Source organism: Dromiciops gliroides, chromosome 2 (assembly GCF_019393635.1).
Source record: "Dromiciops gliroides isolate mDroGli1 chromosome 2, mDroGli1.pri, whole genome shotgun sequence".
In the NCBI taxonomy this organism is placed as follows: Eukaryota; Metazoa; Chordata; class Mammalia; order Microbiotheria; family Microbiotheriidae; genus Dromiciops; species Dromiciops gliroides.
In genome coordinates, this window is record NC_057862.1 from 168,759,130 (window position 1) to 168,774,807 (window position 15,678).

The 15,678-nt window shown below is 37.9% G+C and overlaps 1 protein-coding gene across 3 annotated transcripts in view; it reads left to right on the forward strand.

Moving 5' to 3' along the window:
• The window catches only part of ATP8B4 (ATPase phospholipid transporting 8B4 (putative)), a 413,855-nt gene that overhangs the window by 103,042 nt on the left and 295,135 nt on the right, over positions 1–15,678 (forward strand). For all 3 annotated transcript variants that reach the window (XM_043989130.1, XM_043989132.1, XM_043989131.1), the window contains one exon: positions 4,713–4,771. In XM_043989130.1, the coding sequence (XP_043845065.1) occupies positions 4,713–4,771 (59 nt within the window). The remainder of the gene's footprint in view (positions 1–4,712; positions 4,772–15,678) is intronic.

The window sequence follows — 15,678 nt, forward strand, 5'->3', positions numbered from 1 at the left end:
CCTTGGACAAGGACACAATTCTCTCCTCTGTAATGTGACAAGTTTGTATAAGTTGGCTTTTAAGGTGCCATCTTACTTTTTTTGGGGGGGGGGTGGGGCAACGAGGGTTAAGTGACTTGCTCAGGGTCACACAACTAGTAAGTGTCAGGTGTGTGAGGTAGGACTTGAACTCAGGTCCTCCTGAATCCAGGGCTGGTGCTCTATCCACTGCACCACCTAGCTGCCCCCTCCCATCTTACTCTAATTGTATTATCTTACTTCTGGGGAATAAGGTCTGGTCTCTCATGAAGCGTCACTGTCATGAAAAGGATCACAAAAATATACTTGAGTATGGTTTTTATTCATATGCTCTCCTATAAAGCAGAAGGATGGATACTGTCACTTTCCAGGTTGTTTTATCTCTACATATAGACTGTCAGGGTTGTGAAGGTTTCTGTCTTGGTGCCTTGTTAAATGTTACCAAATCACAATCTATGCTGCACTTCCCAGGCTTTTGATGATGATGATAAGTTTACATGTTCCTCACTTAGTAGTATGGCTCTAGCGCCAAGAAGGTCTAGTTAAGTTAAGATCATAGTTATTGACTATGTAGCCAAGGGCAAGTCACATAACCTCTCATTGACCTAGGCAGCTCTCTAAGACCAGAGAAGGTGCTGATTTGCTTGTGTAGAGGGATGTTTTCTTACCCAGGGGTTTCCTTATACTAATGAAATCACTGGTTCAGTCCCTATCCCTTCCCTACAAATGAACATTTCTAATTTTTCAGCTGACCATTCAAGAATGGGACTGCAGAGATTTATAAATATGTTTTGGACCATTTTGGGATAGGCCAGATTGGCCATAAGAAAATGTGGAAGACATATGTCCAAATATAAATGAGTATCATGGCCTTATAGAATGTTAGGAGTGGTAGGATCTTGAGGCTGATTGGCTCAACCTTCTTATTTTATAGATGGGCTGAGAGAAATTAAAAGACTTGTTTAAGGTCACACAACTACTTAAGAGTTGAACTCAAAGTAGAACTCACTGTTGTTTGAATTGAATTAAATCTAGTTCTGCTGAGTATTCTCTCTAGTACTCTTGCTTATGACTTCCTTACATTGCTCATAATCAGGTCTCTGAACCCCTCTTTGTGAAAGAAGAAAAAAAAATTGCCAGCCTTTTGGGAAGATTTAGAAACTTTTAATAAGAAACTTGTCATCAATATTTCTGATATTTTTAGTGGGAACTCAGCAGGGGAGCTATGACACAACAGAAGGAATTGGTTTTGTAGTCTGCTTTTGAACATGTTTCCTGGTGATGATACAATTGTTTCCCAAGAGGGTGTTTGATCAGAAAAATGGAGCAATATGGGAAAGAGGTAGATAGGCACATCCAAATTAGGGAAGTTGAGTTTATTCCAGGGCCTATTACAATTCCTGACACATAGGAAGTGAATGTAATAAAAGCTTGTTGATTTATTGAAAATTGCCTAAAATAGCCCAGGTGGTGGACCACATGAGTGAGGCTCTATCCTATGCTGTTCCTTGCCCATCACTTTTCTGCCAGTTGACATCCTACTCATCTTTCCAGGTCTGAGTCAAATGCTACCTCCTTCATGTAGTAGTTTTCTCCCATCCCTCCTCATCGTCTGGAAGTGAACCATCTTTCCTGTAATCTTTCAAAGTATTTTTTTAAACATCTTAGACACTTTTACATTCTGCTTTGAATGAGAATTATTAAAATGCATCTGTTTTTCTCTATCCTTGTGATTAGATTATAAGATCTTTGAGAGGAAGGCCTACATCTGACTCATTTTGGCATCCTGTACCTGGGAGTCATTTAATAAGTGTCATAAATGTCTGTTGAATTGAATTTCTGCTAGAAATCAGGCAAATCAGGCCTAGGATACATGGATGACTTCAATGAATTGGCTTCATTGCTTATTTTTAAAAAGTGTTTAGATGTTGTTGGAATAAATATTTTATTTATAAATACTGTGGGCTCAGACACAATGTCAGTGTGACATCTGCCTGAATTCTTTGCAGCATTTAGCATGAAAGGAAGCACGTTACCACATTTCAGAAAAATGGTAGATAATGAAAGTCTTGGTACAGTAAAGAATATCGGGGTCACACAATACTATCCTAGAGTTCATAGGCTTGTAAATTTAGAACTGGAAGAGATCACTCACATTTTAACAGATGAGGAAACTGAGACTGAGAAACTTTAAGTGACTTACTCACACAGCTAATAGGTGTCCAAGGCAGGTATCCCTGACTCCAAGACCAGCACTCTGTCTACCAAACCATGCTGATGCTTAGGTAGAAGAGACCTCAGGAAATCATCCAGGTAGAACCACACTAAATCACCCAGAGACCTTAAATACCTGTAAGGAGATCTATCATGTGCTAGCTAATTTCAAATTTTAGGCCTCTTTATCTTTAAGAGTTTTTCTTGTGACTAAATATACCCCTTTTGCTGGAATCTAAGGCTACCTTTTATATCAGAGAACATTAAACATTTCACTTTTCTTGGCTTCTCTGGACCTCAATTTCCTCATTTGTAAAATGAATGGTTCAGATTAGATCATCTCCAAGGTACTTTCTGACTGTTTGATCCTTTGATTAGAACCAGGCTACCTCCTATGAACAAAGAGAAAAAAACCCACTCAAGTTTTCAACCCAGTCTATAGGATTTATGAGAGGAGGTAAAGTTTCTAAGAAGATGCTGAAGCTATGGCTTCAATTTGTTTATTCCATTCCAGAACCACTACATTCCCCACTTTGGAGGAAAATTGATGATTTGCTGCATCAGTTACTATTGTTGTAAACTCTGCTTATAAACCCAGTGTCCCTTTTACCTCTTCCTTGTCCCTTCACTCTCCTTTCTAGGTTATTTTTATTCCTCTTCTACTGTTAGGTAGCTAAAGTTACTACTAAAACCTTCACAAAGTAGTTTATGATGATTCTTTAGAATAATGTGTTGTTTTTGTGAAGGACTTAGATTTGTATAACTTGGTAAGGTGAAAAAAAAGGAAATACAGATGAGATGCTAAACTTAGTTTGCTGTGACGATTAAATATTAACATCTGGTTATTACTTTTCTGACCATCCCCCCATACTTTCTCTTGTACCCACCTATATACTTTCTTATACTTTTAAAATTTTTAATTTTTGTGGGGCAATGAGGATTAAGTGCCTTGCCCAGGGTCACACAGCTAGTAATTGTCAAGCGTCTGAGGCTGGATTTGAACTCGGCTCCTCCTGAATCCAGGGCTGGTGCTTTATCCACTGTGCCACCTAGCTGCCTATATACTTTCTTTCACCAAACTTCTCAATTATCAGTCCAAGACTGTCTGCATATGATTTTTGCCTTTGTTGTTCTTAACATTTTTTCTTTTTCCACATGTGTAAACATGTGTTTTGTATATGGGCATAAGATCTAAGTTTACTTTGGAGTATATGTGTATGTATGGATACATGTATGCATGTATATATACACATATAGTTATACACATGTATATGTATATACATATATATATATATGTGAATGACAGAATGCATGTATGGGATGAGTACAAGTGGGCACTTATGTACAAATATGTACATGAATTAGGTTGCTATGGGCATAGTTTCCTTGCTGGAAGAGTGGCTATGCTCTAGGACCTATTGGTAATTCTGTTTCTATATTTGATTTTATATGTAACTCATAAGTGATGCTAATAAAACTATAGGATTAAGAATTCAGTTATGATGACTAGAGTAGGTCCAGATCTCATGGACAGAGAATGGTATACATATCTATATCCATCCATCCAAATCAAATCCATTAGATAGTGAGCAACTTGAGGGGAGGGAATGCCTTTTACCTCTTTTTGTATCCCCAGTGCTTAGCACAGTGCTTGGCACATTGTAGGCACTTAATAAATTTTTACTGACTATTAAGTATGATTCTAAAATTCTGTGGTAGTCTAGAGATTGGATATGTGATTTTATTGGTATGGGGACCTCCTGGGTGAAGAAACTCTATCCACCAGTGCAGGTCATTGTCTTCCTTGCAATTTATAATCTTCAAGAGTTGCCTAGAGAACTGAGAGTTTAAGTAATTTGCACAGAATCATAAAGCCAATATGTGCCAAGGGGCCTTGAACCCAGATCTTTCTGGCTTTAAGGCCAGCTCTATAATGCATTATGCCCTGCTGCCTTTCTGTGGTGCGAAAGCTTATTCATTAGGTAGTAGTCACAAGTAAAAGTTCTGCAGTCGCCCAGGTAGTAGAATTTCAGCAGTTTGTTCACTCTCGCTGACTCCTGGTATATCACAATCCTCTTCATTCATATTTCCTGTAGAGATGTCATGATTTTTCCAGATACAAGTGACTTCCTGGAATATAATTGCTTTTCAAAAATACTTTCCTCTTAGGAATACTTTGAGATTGAAAAGAAGATTCTTTGTGAGACCGGTGGGACTTGGAAATTGGAGGCATATGATGCTTTGTCCAATTGGTCACAGGCAAAAATGAGCCATATTCCTTCTTTTTCATTTGAAGACTATGGCAGTAACCATTCTGAAATTTCGTCTAAAAAGAGCAAACATTCTAATTCCATTTTGAAGGGAATAATTCATTGCAATCTTGAATATAATCCAATTCCCCTAAGTGATGTAAATCCAGTGACTGTACTTTTTTGTGAGTTGAATTTTTTTTCATATCAGATTTCTTACTCTCTCTTTAGAGAAAGAAAGGAGAGTAAAAGCCAATGACCGTGAATTCAATGAAAAGTTCCAATATGCGGTAAGTGATATTTATATTATACTATCATATAAAATATCTTTTATCTTAAGGATGGTAGCATCCTCACCCCTTTCCTGAACTTTATAAGCTTCACTGACTCTATTTCCTTCTTATTATTTGTCTTAGTAGAGTAGGATAAGTATAGGGACGGGGCCTGTGATTTCATTGGTATAGGGTACTCACAGATGATGAAACTCCTTTTACCAACACAGATAATAACCTTCTTTGTTCTTTACAGTTTTAGAGAGCTGCTTAAAGCACAGAGACATGAAATGACTTGCCCAGGGTCACACATCTCTTGAACCTAGGTTTTCCTGACTTTCATGTCAGCTCTGATCTGTTGTACTACATTGCTTCTTTTGTCTTGATGAGATTTTTTTCCCTTTTCTTTCATGGATCAAGATAAAAGAAAAATATAGTATCTCAAAATTCTTAGTGCAGATTAAAATTTTAACAGCTTTAAACTTTTATATTTTAAAATAATAGATTATAAAAGGTTTTATATTTTATGTAAATATATAAATATTTTTATATAAATAGATGATAAAAGTTTTTAAAACTTAAAAAAAAATATCTTGGGACACTTTGTGCATTGTCAGAGAGGTACATTCTTGGTAAAGGAGGTGGGCCAGTTGTGTAGTGAGATGGAGGAATAACCAATGAACAACCTGTGTGTTCCATTAGAATTTATGAAATGTGAAGAGACCCTACATGAAGAATCTTTACCTATTGGATAATCATAAAAGTAGTAAGCGTGTAAGTAAGTAAGTAGTAAGCCAGCGCCCTGGAGAGGACACTCCAGCTACTCCTCATGGGGTAGATACAACACGGGATACGGCAGTTACCGGTTATAAGTCACTCAGTAGCTGCAGCTCCTGTATCAGACTGCACAACCACACTGTGGCCTGCAGCTCTTCAAGGCACTGATCCATGGGCGTCTGCTACTGGTGGAGGCCACTTACTACTACTACTACTTCTACTAAGCATGTATAGCCTAGTTTAAGGTCTGCAAATCACTACAGCTACAGCTACAGCTACAGCTACAGCTACAGCTACAGCTACAGCTACAGCTACAGCTATAGCTATATATCTCTTTTGATTCTCACAAAAATCCTATGAAGAAAGTGCTATTGTTATGCCCATTTTACAGATAAGGAAACAGAGGTTGAGACATTAGGTGACTTACTCAAGATCACAGGGTTAATTAGTAAGTGTTTGAGCTCAGAATTCAAGATCAAATCCTAACACCAAATCTAGCATCCTATCCACTATGCTACCATGGACCTTCTGTGGAATATTTATGGGAGGACATGGACAAGGTCTTCAGAGGATTAGATGATGTTCTTGGTTGTTCAAACTAGGGGTTGGAGGAAATATCCTTATCAGTAAGGTCACAGAGCAGGGGTATCCTGTCAAATGTTTAACAACTGGCTTCTGACCCACCTCCCTCCTCCCCAAAAATGGTCCATGTAACACACTTTCTGCATTAACATTTTCTCCTTCACTTTTTTAAAAAGTCTAGACAATCAACAAAAGAATAAATCTAGCCCTGATTTGTAATGTTTGCAGATTTCTGAGGTATAAATGTTTACACTGAAAATTTAACAATCAGCTCTTTTGTGAGTCAACCCTGGTGCATCCTTGTCACAGAACCATTGAAGTATAGATGTGTGACATGTAGCAAAACATCCACATTTATTTATTAAGGTTTATGTGTGTTGCAGAGTTCTTGTGCATTTGTGGTATAGCATCTAAATAATTTCCTTCTTGCTAAGTGTAGACAACACCCTTTAAAAACACTAGTTTAACTTTTCAGTGAATGGAAAGCAGATCTCCAAAACACAGGGCCACTTCTCCCTCCTTCTGCCATTGCCTTAAAGTATGTTAGCTATTCCAAGAGGTGGAGTTGAAGTGGGAAGGTGTTCCAGAAGCACAGACGTGATGAGTGCTGCAGATGAGGGACAAATAAGGCAGTTTGGCAGGGTCATGGTATGTATGAGGTGTAGTAATATGTGCTAAGGCTGGAGAGGTAGGGTTGGGGCCAGGCTTTGACGGACATTAAAATGGCAGTCAGAGGAGTTGATATTTGACCTTAGAGATAATGGGAAGCAACTGGATTTTATTGAATAGAGGAGTGACATGGCATGAGCTGTAGTTTAGAAAAGTCACTTTGTGACTGATTGGATTAGAGAATGAATGGGAAAGGAGAAGCAGAAGATACTATTACAAAGTCTCAATTGTTCTACAATTTTTTTTTGGTGAGGCAATTGGGGTTAAGTGACTTGCCCAGGGTCACACAGCTAGTAAGTGTTAAGTGTCTGAGGTCGGATTTGAACTCAAGTCCTCCTGACTCCGGAGCTGGTGCTCTATCCACTGTGTCACCTAGCTGCCCCAATTATTCTATAATCTTTTTTTGATGAAGTAGATGATTGGAATTGATTGGGTACCGTGTTTTTTGCTCCCTGTACTGAGGCAGTGTAATGTATTGGAAAGAGAAGAATTAGGTTTTGGTATCACTTCCTACCTCATTGACTTTGGGCAATTCCTAGCATTTCTGCCTACCTTACAGGGTGGTAAGAATCTAATGAGAGAGGAAGCCTGCTTTAGGGGAAAGCATACTGGGTTTGGCCATAGGAGAGCTGGGTTTAAATACTAGCTGTTTAGCAATTGGTTATATTAATTAATTCCTCCGAACCTTGTTTTTTCTTTTGTAAAAAGGAAATAATGACAACAATAATACTTGCACTGCCTATATTAGAGAAGGTATTTTGTAAACTTTAAAACCTTGAATAAATATTGGTGATTACTGCTCAAGTCACTGAACCCCTCTAAGACTCAGTATCTTTATTTGTATTTTTTTGTCTTTAAAACATTTTTATCATAAAAGTATTTTGTTATTTTCCAGTTACATGTAAAGATGGTCTCCAACATTTGTTTTCATAAGATTTTTAGTTCCAGATCTTTCTTCCTCCCTCCCTTCCCTCCCCCCTCCCCAAGACAGAAAGCAATCTGATATAGGTTATATATGTAGTCACATTAAAGATATTTCTGCATTGGTCATGTTGTGAAAGAAGAATCAGAACATAAAGGAAAAGCCTTAAAAAAGAAAAAAAAACAACAACCAAAAAGTAGAAACAGTATGGTTTAATCTGCATTCAGAATCCACAGTTCTTTTTTCTGGATATGAAGAACATTTTCCATCATGAGTTCTTTGGTATTGTCTTGGATCAATGCACTGCTGAGAAGAGCCAAGTCTATTACAGTTGATCATCACACAGTGTTGCTGTTCAGTATCTTTATTTGTAAAATGGGAATAATAATACTTGTACTACCTATCTCAGAATTGGGAGAAAGCAATTTGCAGACCATAAAAATAGATTCATAATCATATTATTATTCCTAATAAGGTGAAAGTGCTTTATACACTGTAACATCAGGCATTATTATTATTGTTTTTAATCCACAGATTTATAATTTTCACCATAAACAAGGAGGATTTGCACACAAAGAAATGACAGAGGAGTTTTGGGGGCCTTTACGACCTTGGTACTTTTGTAGGCAGCTAGGTGGCTCAGTGAAAAGAGTACTGGGCCTGGAGTAAGGAAGACCTGAGTTCAAATCTGGATTTCACTAGCTTGTGTGACCTTAGGCAAACCATTTAACTTCTGTTTGCCTCAGTCCCTTCAACTGTGAAATGGGTATGATAATAACAGCACCCACCTTTCAGGGTTATTGTAAGGACAAAATGATGATATTTGTAAAGTCTTGAGCACAGTGCTTGGCAAATAGTAGGCAACATAAAAATATTTATTTCTCCTTTTATCTCTCAGCTGAAACAACCACTTTGTGGTTCCTGTTCATATCTTTCCCAGACATTAACCACAGAATCATTGAACACACTCCTTCTACCGTGACTATGGCTTTATAGAGAAGACCCAGGGAGTTTCCTGAAGGGAGAGAGAGAGGGAATAAGTATTTATATTGTGATGATTAAAAAAGTTGAGAGACAGAGTTTCTGGGTAATTTAATAATTTTATTAATAAGGCCAGCAGGTTATTAATAAAAGGATGGTCATCTGGATGTTTCTCTTAGACCGAAGACAATTATGGTGGTTGGGTTCACAACTTATATACCCTTCAAAGAGTGAGAAGGATGCATATATGAGAGAAGTCATGAAGGTAAAATCAACAGGGCATCGGGGATTAAACACTTGATTTTGAGCCTGGGTGGATATTTTTTGTTGTTGCCCATAAATTAACAGTCATAAGAATTACCTCTGGGAACCTTCCCTTCCACCCATCTTTCCTCCACTTCTCTACACATAAAACTTAACTTTTTACTGTAATTAAGGACAAAAATGACCTCACTTGGATTCAAGAGCTATCTTGGCTTAAGTGCAGAAGTTTTTGTAATGTTGAACACTAAATAAATTCTTATCTGTACTTATTACATCAGCATATTTGAACTGGAAATAGAAAAAAAAAGTATTTCTTCATGTCTGCAACTTTTGGTTCTAGTCAGGAAATCATGAATTTATAATATTGGGGAGTTATAGAGAACCTAACTTACTGTTTTTGTTTTACTTTATAAAAAAAATCTGTTCAATTAGGAATCCTGAGTATTGTGCCCTTTTTGACCATCAGTCTAATCCAAATGCTAACTTCTAGACTCTTGAAACTGTCATTCATTCATTCATTCATTCATTCATTCATTCATTCATTCATTCACACCTTTAGTGACTCCTACTCTGTGCAGAGTACTGTGTGAAGAAGAGTGAGGTACAAAGTTTCAATAAAGCACAGTCCCATGGAGCTTACAGAATATTGGCAGGAACAAGGTGAGATGAACATGGACAGCTATAGTATGTGACTTTATTGAGTTACAAAGAAAGTACTATGTGAGATCTGAGGGCGAAGTCCATTGTATACCAGTACTTCATGGAAAGCTTCACTGAGAAGGTGAAATTTGAGTTAGACTTAAAGGGAGTGGGAGATACCAATAGAGATTAGGAGGGAGAAAACCCCAAAGTGCCTGAAGACAAGAGATGAAGTGTCTTGTTCACGAAACATCAAGGAGGCCAGTGTCACTGGATGGATGAGTATTTGGTGGGGAGTCAGGTGTAAGATTGGAAAGGTACTTCAGAGGAAGCTTCCATTAAATATAGAAAAATTAAAGACAAATACTCAAGAAAGGAAGATAGAAATACTGAACTAGGTAAAAACTTCATGAAATAATCTCAAAGAATTCAAATAATTAGAGCTCCCACTCAGCATTCCTACCCCCTAGCCCATTCTGAGGAGGTGATAAGTGCCAGAAAACTTGCAGCCTTGAGGTTCAGGGTCTGGGTGCAGGGATCTCTAACCACTTTTCTCATGGCAGTGACATGGTCTAAATTCCACTGAATTCACAGGAGCTAGCAGACACTGACTCTACCCAGTCAGGTAGAGAAAAGGGAGAGTGACTGGCAACAGAATGAGGACTAGAAAGCATTGGTTGTATGGAAGATGGGTGCAGTACAGAGTGAATTGAAGAGCCACAGAGTTTAAAGAAGAGAGTGTCCACCACCATGGAAAAAGGTGCTGGAATACTATGAGGGGTCAGTCCTCTCTCCACTGAATTTTCTCTGACCAGGTACCTGAGACCAGGTAACTTCCATATCACTCAAAAGGAGGAGGCTGAGTTCAACCAGAGGTTCATCATCAGGGGTCTTTGAAAGAGAGGAAAGTGGAGGGGCTAAAAAATGAGGAGGGATAACTTCTCATTATTGGGAGTACAAGAGAAGGACTGAAAGTCCAAGAGTTTTAGAAAAGAAAGCCTGAATTAAAACTTTACTTGTGAGGAGATAAATCTACAGAGAAGATTATAAAGACAAAAGGGAGGATACTTAAAAACTAAAGCAACTGATTTTGAAGACAGATTGCTCTGAGATAACTAAGTACCATAGTTTTCTGAGGAGACTGATAAAAAAAACAACCCTTAATACTATACTGCAGGAAATAATAAAATAAAACTCTGAGAACTTCTGAATATGGACAACATTAATTGATTCAATCCATGGATTGCCAATGGGGAGTAAAAAATCAACAACAACCCATACTTTAATCAACAAAGTATGTAGTGGTTAAATTTCACAACTGCAGTAACAAATAACAATTTTGCCAGCAGTCAAGAGAAAAACCTTTCTTATCCACAAAATGAGAGCTATAAAGGTGGTTCATTCAACAGTAAATAATATAGCCTATTCAAATCAAGCCAGCAAACATTGATTAGGTACCTACTATGGGCCAGGTACTGTGCTAGGTACTGGAATACAAATATGAACAAAAGGAAAGAAAGTCCCATGTGCTCAAAGAGCTTATATTCTAATGGGGGGGAAGACAACACATAAAAGAAAGGTGGGGAGAAGAGGGAGCCCCACCATGGGGGCATAGTGAAGAACTTCTAAAGAGTCAGGAGTGCAGCCTGGAGAGAAATGAAAACATTGTCATTCTATTTACAAAAGAAATATCCATATTAAGGAACTGAGAATAACATGAGGCTAGAAAGCTAAGTTTCCAGGATTGGAGAGAACTGGGTAGTTTTGTTAGATAGAGGGGAAGAAGACAAGGGGAAGACTGAAAATATGTGAGAGAAAGGGGAAGATTTCTAAAGTTTCAGATAGCAAGTGTTGAGATCTATAGATTGGAGGACTGACCAGTAAGAAGTGATCTATTTTCTGTGATCAAAGTGAAGAGAGAGACAGTGGGTGATTATACTCAAAAGTTTTGAAGAAAGAGTCAGGCAACCTGAAGGGATGCATGATGGATGGCCTCAATATTTTTCTGTGAAGTAGGAGGCAACATGAAATGCTACAAATGGAGGATGTTGTGGGGAGGAAGGAGAAGATATAGGAAATAATTTATAATAGACACTATAGAGATGGAGAGAATATAAAGGTGAAGTATAAGGCTTATTAGCTTAGCCCAGCTAAGATGAGGTAATGTATAGCAGCAATGTGTGTATTCAGCTCAATATCATGATTTTCCGCATTAATTTTCTATAGCCCTGAAGCAAGGGGCAGGGGGGGGGGAGAGAGAGAGAGAGAGAGAGAGAGAGAGAGAGAGAGAGAAAGAGAGAGAGAGAATATGATAGTACAATGTTATACTGAGGACAGGGTTGTTTCTGGAGGCTCATTAAATCAGAGAGGGGTTTATTTACCTATGGACGGATGGAACAGGTAGGCATGTCAGAGGTTGTGGTACAATAATAGAATTTTGAAAGTCTAGATTTTGGATATGATGTATTCCAAGAAATGCCTGACACCATGTTGGTGTGTGACTGACATGGAATAGAGAAGGAGGTTGTTGGAGTTAAGGAATTGATAGATCAGATTATTAGAGTGGTAATTAACTTGAATATGGAAATTCCTGAGGGGATGAGAATGTGGTTAAGAGGAAGACTATTTTTCAGGTACTGAAATTGTTTAGAAGTTTGGGTCAAAAGGTAGTAATAGTTGTGAAGAGGGTGCTAGAGATGGGTGCTTGGACCTCAAAAAAAGCAGAAATCATTGAGATATCATGGCAGTAGAGCACTGGACTTGATGACAAAAAGACCTGAGTTCAAATTCTGCCTCAGACACTTAACTAGCTGTGTGACCCATGCAAGTGATTTAACCTTTTGTCTGTCTCCATTTCTTCATCTGTAAAATGGGGATTAAAAATTTTAATTTCACCTTTGAGGGGTGTTGTAAGGATAAAATGAGACAATATTTGTAAAGTATTTTGGAAACCTGAAAGTTCCTCCTTCCCCTCCTCCTCCTCTTCCTCCTCTCCCTCCTCCCCCTTCTCTTCCTCCTCCTCTCTCCCCTCCTTCTCCTCCTCCTTTGTATGGCTTTCTGGAAACCAAAGACAGAATTTGAAAGAAAATATGATCAACTGATCCAAGTGCCAGAGAGTCATGCATGAGATAAAATCTGAGAAAAGTTCCCTGGGTTTGGCTAGCAGGTCATTGGTACTTTTCAAGAGAATGTTTTTAAGATAGTTTTTTTTTGGAGGGGTAGAATATTGAGGAAATGGAAGGTTGTTTAACTTAGGGCTTCTTAAACGTTTCCTACTCATGATCCCTTTCTGTCCAAGAAATTTTTACATGATTCCAGATATATAGGTATATAAAATAGGTATACATAATCTGCAATTTTTGGCAACCCCCCACATTCAGTTATGTGACTCCATATAGGCTTGCAACCCACAGTTTGAGAAACTTTGGTTTAGATTGCTCATTCAAGAAGTCTGAGGGCAGCTAGGTGGCGCAGTGGATAGAGCACTGGGCCTGGATTCAGGAGTACCTGAGTTCGAATCTGGCTTCAGACACTTGACACTTACTAGCTGTGTGACCCTGGGCAAATCACTTAACCCTGTGAGGGCCAAAATTTGATATACGGAATGTTATTTGGGTGACTCACCTTAATATTGGGGTCCTGGAAATATGAGGAACCTTTTAGGTTCACCCTCCCCTCTGAACTGCCCTTTTTAGATATTTCTCCCAGGCCAATAAGAAAGGAACCTTTAAGCTTTAATTCTCAAAAGGGTCAGATTTTATTACTTGGGAATTAATTAAACAACAAAGGTAAAACTAATAAAAATCAAAGATAAGGAAATAGGAAAATAGAAATACTGATAAATACTCTTAACTCTAAACTTAACCTATTCAATCCTCAGACCGTTTCCAATTAAGCTAGTTCAAAGGAATTTAGGGTTTTCCATAATTAAGTCACCAACACCTGGACAGTCTGCAGTTGCTCGCACCACTGGGACAGCAGAGGAGAGAGTGAGAGAGAGAGAGAGCGTGAGCGTGAGAGCATGCGCGAACTCGAGCCACTGCTCGAGGAGGGGAGAAGCCCGAGAGACTGCATTCTGGAAGACACCAAGCGTTCTGGAAGCACCCTCTGCTCCCTTCAAGGAGCATTCAATCTTTCCTCCCCCAAAAGGGGAGGCCCTTCAAAAACTGCTTATGGAGAGTTCTCCTTCTGACCTCAGTAGCATACATAACCTCAGAGTGGGCCAGGTGTGACCCCTGCCAAATGAGTCAGCTAAAAATGGCAATATTAATCTTTACCACAAATAATTTTTATCACAACCCCAGTTGTCTTGACAAAAAAAAAAGTCTGGCCATTGAAAAATTGAAGAATAGGGTGGAAAAGAATACGGGCAACATCAAGGAAACTCTTTAGAAATGTTATTCATGTTTATTTTTATAATTTAAAAAATTTTAAAAATCCATAAAGGTTGAGATGAAAGAATTTTTATCTCTGGGACTCTCTGAATGTTAAAATGGGATGTTACACAGCAGATCTGCTTTAATTCTCAGTCTGAAGGGCATTTAAAAGCTCTCTTTTTGTTGCTGTTGAGAAGTATTGTTGAGTTGCCGACATCCTGTCAGTCCTCTTGCATAAAGCTGGGGCCATTTGCTCACTGATGGGACAGTAAGGATGATGACAAGCTGTATGACAAGCTGGAATGAGTTGCAGAAACTGCCAGGAACCTGCATTTGTTATGGGTCTGGCTGTTAGCTCCTGCATTTTTTGTCTTGGGACATCTCCATAGTAACCATTTGTCAGAGGCTTTTAGAAAATAAAAAAAAATGCCTCTTGTTTTGAGTACTGTCAGTGTTTGGGGAGATCTTTTTGAAGTTCTGAAAGAATAAGTATATATATTTTTCCATTTAAAAATAATTCATCAATAGGAGCATGGATATTTTCTGAACATTGGTCAGCACTTCCCATCAACCTTTTTTTTTTTCCTTTTTCTGGATTTAAAAGTTAAAACAAAAATAAAAAAACACTAGCAGCCAGTTTATCTTTTCTGTATCTGACTTGCTTAAGTGGTGCTATTTTTTGGCTAAGAGTTTGCCTGGTTTGCAATTGCCTTAATTGGGAATGTCTGTTTTTAGTTTCTATTTTAGCCTCTGAATTACTGTTTTTTCTTTTGAAAAACTTTATTTTTATTGATATTTTTATATTACCTTTATCTTCTAATAGAACCACCTCTTTTACTAAAGAATAAGAAAAAAAAGAAAAAAAGACCAGTCCAGGAAAAACTAATTAAAGCTGACATTTTATGCAATGTTCCAAACTTGTAGTTCCCCAACCTCTTCAAAGAAGGGAGGGAAATGCCTTTTCAAGCACAAGACTGAGATAAGCTTGGTCGTGTATGAATAATTATTTTTAAATGTTTTTAAAATGATAAATGTTATGTTCAAAGTCCTTAATAAAATTCTAATTGTTTGCTTCTTCCTCTTCTTTTTTTTTTTTTTCATGCTCTAACCCTGGAGAAAATTTCAGCATACTATAAACTAGTTCCTTTTCCCATTTATTTCATGGAGAGAATTTTTGTGGAGCCACATGAACTTGACTTTCCCCCCTCTTTATTTCACTGAAATAATTGAAATGGAAGAGTAACCCAACCCTGCATAATTAGAAGTTAGAAAAAGAGAGAATTGAAATAGATTGCTTGCAGCCCAAAGTGGGAAATGAATTTGAATTTTAAAGCATCAGCTAGTGTATTTGCATGTATAAAGCTTTAAAATAAAGGAAGAAGGAAGGAAACTGCATGGGGACTGGGTATTTAGGGCAGTATTAGACATAAATGAAAAGAAATAATGCTGGATTTGGAGTACCTGGATGTGAAGACTGGTTCTACTATTTACTGTCTGTATAACTTTAGGCAATTTAGTTAACCTCTATGGGTTAGCTCCTCATCTTTAGATTGGGTGGCAATATGCCTTAAATGGATCTTTACCTTTAAATCTATGACCCTCTGAAAGTTGACTTTTTTTAGAAAGAGGGGGGAGACAGAAAATTGAAATGCAGTTTGTAAGTGGTTTGTGAAAGCGATTCATAAATCAAGCAGTTGGGCAAGTTTACTAGCATT